Raw genomic sequence first — 2,500 nt, forward strand, 5'->3', positions numbered from 1 at the left:
CCGGCCCACTCGTTCTGCCACCAAGAAACTCAGCAGTAATTTCAATTAATCTTCAGGAATTCTACTTGCTCTTACAATAGCAAAGTCTGAGGAGAAATTGCAATAGTAATAGATTTGAAAGCCGTATTTTGCCCTTGGCGCCAACTGGGAAATTAGTTTCCGAACTCAGGCGGTAGAAAACGCCACAATAGAGGTTTTGCACAGCAGCCATGTTGCATGGCAGGAACAATAGCTTCTTTTTCCTATGGGAATAAATGTTCTTTCTTATGCAAAACATTTTCATTGTTTCTGCCATGCAACATGGCTGCCGTGCAAAACCTCTATACCATGCAATTCTCCAGCTTCTCGAACTCTTCCCGTTGTCATAATCTTGGACGTTTCCCACCTTAAAGGTCCTGTAAAGCTCGAACAGGCTGGCTCAAATAATACCTTGTACCAAAATTATAGTTTATTCCTGTTCGATTCGTGCAGGCAAGTTTCTGATTGGCGGATATTAACAATGGCTCACCTCACGCATCCAGCCGTGATTTCGGGAGTGAGCGCTGGCTCATTTCCCGAAACACCGGCTGGTAATCGAGCTTAGACATATTCTTGTCTCCCGGGTCTTTTTAAAAAGTTTTATTTATTCCGTTTCATTTTTATTATTTTTTGTGGGGTGATAGCTCACGCTGTAAATATGCAAACTGCAGCAGACTCGTCTGAGAGTAAAAGGAGACTTCAGAAAGCAAGCCAAACACTTAAATAATACTGACTTTAAGCCAAGGGCCTGATTAGGCCCTGGTTTCTTCTGCAGTCTATGTTTCACACTGATCGATCGAAATTGAAAACCAAGAATGTAATTCCGAAGTACCACAACTACTATAGTACACATAATCGCGGTCAGACAAAGTTCACAACTGAAACCTAGAAAGAATGTTAGAATATTTGCCTGTGTACAGAGTCTTCGACGTCTTTCCTTCGAAAGGAGACTGCTTGTTTTGGCAGTCATAAATGTGGTATGAGGATTCAGCTTTGAAAGGCTAACCCGATTATCAAGGCAAAGCTCACATTAGTATAGCTGGAATTGTCAGTTAAACATGAAACCAATAAAATATTTGGTTATATTTTTTGGGATAGCATTAATAATTTTTTATGGTATGTCCCTTTTCAATACAACGCAAACTCTTTCCTTGGCGATCATACTTTAAAGGTAAACGTCCCCGCTTACGTCACAGAGGGCACCACAAGATCTCAATCTCTGAAAGTGAACCAATAGAAACACTTTATGAATCCTTGTAAATTGACGTCGATGACAACAGCAACTTACCAAACAAATGCTCTCAGCATTCGAATAGTTGTTCCCGGTCATTTACGGGTTCTCCGTTGCTCTTTCCGCTTTTAGCCAGGTCTGGCTCTTAAACGGGAAAAGGTTTGACAGTCCCCAGAGGGCAGCTTAGATCGATCCCGTCTCGACCTCGGCTCGATGGTCAGTCCCCGGCCACACGCCTCTCGAAATGTCTAAATAAATTTTTACAACGGGAATAATTCGTACACCATGCTGTTCCTCACAAGCTTAGTAGTCTCAATTTGACGCAATCTTCTGCTTAGATATTACAATCAATAATTGATGTTAGTGTTTATGATGTGTCAAAAAAAGATCTTCAAGCTTCAATTGCCGAAAAGAGTATTTACATGCTTGGCTGTGCCTTGATTGCGACCTCAAGTGCTAGTCACGCAATCACCAGAGATAATGTGCGCGCGGGGGACGCGGGTATTTAGAACGTGAGCTTGTTGAGCACGAAAATTCAACTAAGGAAAGGTAAGAGGAACTTTGATATCCTAACATCAATATCGTCGCAGCGAAAGAATCTGCCCCATAGCAAAAGCAGTGAGCGTAACCTGACCCCAGGGAAAAAGTTTTATAGCTACACAACTCGATAGTGTTCAAATATTATTTTCCATGCGTAATTTCTCAGCAACAATTAAAGTGATGTCATCATTCTCCATTGTAGGATTGTCCGCCTTTTGCTGTAAATCTACTGTTGTCTGTTTTCTCTGATCATGGGGAATCCAGAAAGCTTACCAGATAAGAAAATACTAGGACAAATTAAAACTGAGGGTGAAGTATTTCTCGCAGACAAGGGCAAGGTGCCTTGTGACCGCGACGTGACTAGTAACTCGTTGAACGTCGAGAACGGATCTGAAACAATCGGAAAACGTGGGCTAACAGTGACAATCAACCATTCTACCTCAGACAGCGATGGTGAATTAAAGCGTGAGACTGAAAGTTCAGCGTCAGCAGTTAAAAACGGGTAGGTTTTCCCATATTCATTGCTAGGTTTTTGTTTTAGGGGCATTCAAATTAGGCGAAGGCCATTTGTACTAATTTTTACTTTCGAGGCACCCGTGATGTCAATCATAGCACGTTTCAAATACCAAAAGTACACATGTATTTTTCCTTCTCTTTAGCCCATTTTAAAGTTGCTGGACAACTCAAAGATACGATTGTCTAAGCGATCGG

At 41.6% G+C, this 2,500-nt stretch overlaps 1 protein-coding gene across 4 annotated transcripts in view; it reads left to right on the forward strand.

Moving 5' to 3' along the window:
• The window catches only part of LOC138000005 (uncharacterized), a 7,809-nt gene that overhangs the window by 1,172 nt on the left and 4,137 nt on the right, over positions 1 to 2,500 (forward strand). Inside the window, exons 1-2 of one of the 4 annotated variants that reach the window (XM_068846106.1) lie at positions 349 to 1,795; positions 1,990 to 2,291. In XM_068846106.1, coding sequence (XP_068702207.1) covers positions 2,041 to 2,291 — 251 coding nt within the window. In that variant the 5' untranslated portion in view covers positions 349 to 1,795; positions 1,990 to 2,040. Of the gene's footprint in view, positions 1 to 348; positions 1,799 to 1,989; positions 2,292 to 2,311 lie in introns of those variants that run through there. The other 3 variants (XM_068846104.1, XM_068846105.1, XM_068846107.1) reach the window with 3 other exon arrangements.

This window comes from Montipora foliosa, chromosome 4 (genome assembly GCF_036669935.1).
Source record: "Montipora foliosa isolate CH-2021 chromosome 4, ASM3666993v2, whole genome shotgun sequence".
NCBI lineage: Eukaryota > Metazoa > Cnidaria > Anthozoa > Scleractinia > Acroporidae > Montipora > Montipora foliosa.